The sequence below is a fragment of the Phalaenopsis equestris genome, unplaced genomic scaffold (genome assembly GCF_001263595.1).
Source record: "Phalaenopsis equestris unplaced genomic scaffold, ASM126359v1 Scaffold000099, whole genome shotgun sequence".
In the NCBI taxonomy this organism is placed as follows: Eukaryota; Viridiplantae; Streptophyta; class Magnoliopsida; order Asparagales; family Orchidaceae; genus Phalaenopsis; species Phalaenopsis equestris.
In genome coordinates this window covers 372064-374008 of record NW_018164541.1, presented here as the reverse complement: position 1 = coordinate 374008, position 1945 = coordinate 372064, and the positions used below count along the sequence as shown (strand labels likewise).

The window sequence follows — 1945 nt, the reverse complement described above, 5'->3', positions numbered from 1 at the left end:
TCAAAGAAAAATAAATGAAAAAATGGTCAATTAATAAAACATCTACTCGGTAGAAATGTAAGAAACAGAGGAATGCAAATGCTTCAAAATACGTATAGTCGTGGAATATGAAAGATGGGAAGGGGAATACACATAATAATCCATTACTCGAACGCCGGCCGCGGCCCGCTTTCCGCTTAAACATCATCCTGCAGCGTCCGGCCGAGCACGGGAAGCTGAACCTAACAGCTGAGATTCGTGCTTCACCGCGCCGCGCCGCGCCACGCCAAAATCGCCCCCGCGAAATAGATCCTAAAATTTTTGTTCCGCACTTTAAAATAATGCTAATATTTTGAATAAAGGTTGCGTTAAGAACACGAGTAGAAGATCGAGATTCGAGGAGTCGTGTGCTGTTCGAATTCGCGAGCGAGAACGCTGCGGCTCCGAGGACTCCACTCATCCCTCTCGCTGCATCGCCGCCTTTCTCTGGCCTTTCTTGGTTAGGTAATGGTGAGGGGCAAGTTCAAGTCAAAGCCGACAGGCCGGCGGGTTTTCTCCACGCCGGAAGAGATGGGTAATAAGTTAACTCTTTTTTCTCCCTCTGTCAAATCTATTGTCGAATTGGTAATGGTTTCTTTTCGGATTAATGTCTCTTCTGTTTATTTTGCTCTGTATATGGGATCAGGACCATCAGGTCATTAGCTGCATAAACCTTTTTCTGTAACTTTGTTTTTTTTTTTATGAATATCTTGTTGCTCTGGTTTTTGTTTAGCGATTCGTATTTGATTCACGGTAGAGAAAAACAGTTGAAGAAAATTGAGTTTACTATTATGCTTGCGTGCTTTGGGTTTAGGATGAATATCTAATCTAAATTTCACTGTTTTCTTATAGTAAAGTAACTATCGATGCTATCACAGATAACTTGGCGAGCATAACCTAATTTACTTATTGTGCTTCATGCTATTGATTTGATTTTCATTGGGAGTTGACGGAAGAAAAGCAAGTAGTTTAATTGAGAGAAAAGGAAAAAAAGGAACGATATTGATTTTATTTTTATTTATTTCATCCGGAGTTCTAAGAAGGATTCAGTACTTAAAAGAAGTATTTTTGATTTATTGCTTGTTAGACTGAGATAACACAGTAATTTTTAAGTAATTAATAATTACTTCAGCTAATTAATATAAATTATTAATTAATGTGTAAAAAGTCAAATTAAATATTATTGAGTCTCAGATTGTCTAGTTAAATTATAATGGAACACCAACTAGTTCACAATTAGTATGCTTAAACACTAATTAGTATAAGTAATTTACAACTGATATATAATTAGTCACTGAAAACATCTTAAATATTAGTTTATTAGTATTTATTTGAGTAACTACTTGATTAATTAATCAATGTTGAATTTTTTTAATTTGATGCTATTTTTCCGAATCAAATTGTAATTAAATATTAATTAGCTTAAGGTGATATTCTAATCATTAAATTACTTATTATAATTTATGATAATTATTCTATCAATTTATTAGTTCATTTATAATTTACTTAATTAAATATTATGTATACCAATTTAATCTTAACTAAGTTATGATTGTCTTAAATTGCCATCTTATCACAACTAAATGCAAAGGACTAGTATGTTGATTAATAAACATTAAATCATCCCGTCTAATGAAATTTTACTTAATTATTAATTATTTTAAATTAATAGCTAGTTATTCCTCAATTAATTAGTCAAAACAACTAATTTGTCAATTAACTTGATTATGTAACGTTAGAATAACTTAAAACTAAAATCTTGATAAGTTTTAATTAGCATAAAAACTTTCTAATGATTAATGACTTTTTAATGAAAGACTCATTAATATATTATTTAATATCCAAATTCTAATCAGCCTACTTAAATACATTAAATACATATTTATCTCAATTAAAATTTAATTAGCTTATGATTAGTTTAAGCTAA

At 31.2% G+C, this 1945-nt stretch overlaps 1 protein-coding gene across 1 annotated transcript in view; it reads left to right on the top strand.

Annotated features, from left to right (window-relative positions):
* Nucleotides 1-336: 336 nt before the first annotated feature.
* LOC110020546 (28 kDa heat- and acid-stable phosphoprotein-like) overlaps nucleotides 337-1945 on the top strand; it is a 75262-nt gene continuing 73653 nt past the window's right edge. The window contains exon 1 of the mRNA XM_020718684.1: nucleotides 337-553. Coding sequence (XP_020574343.1) covers nucleotides 487-553 — 67 coding nt within the window. The 5' untranslated portion in view covers nucleotides 337-486. The remainder of the gene's footprint in view (nucleotides 554-1945) is intronic.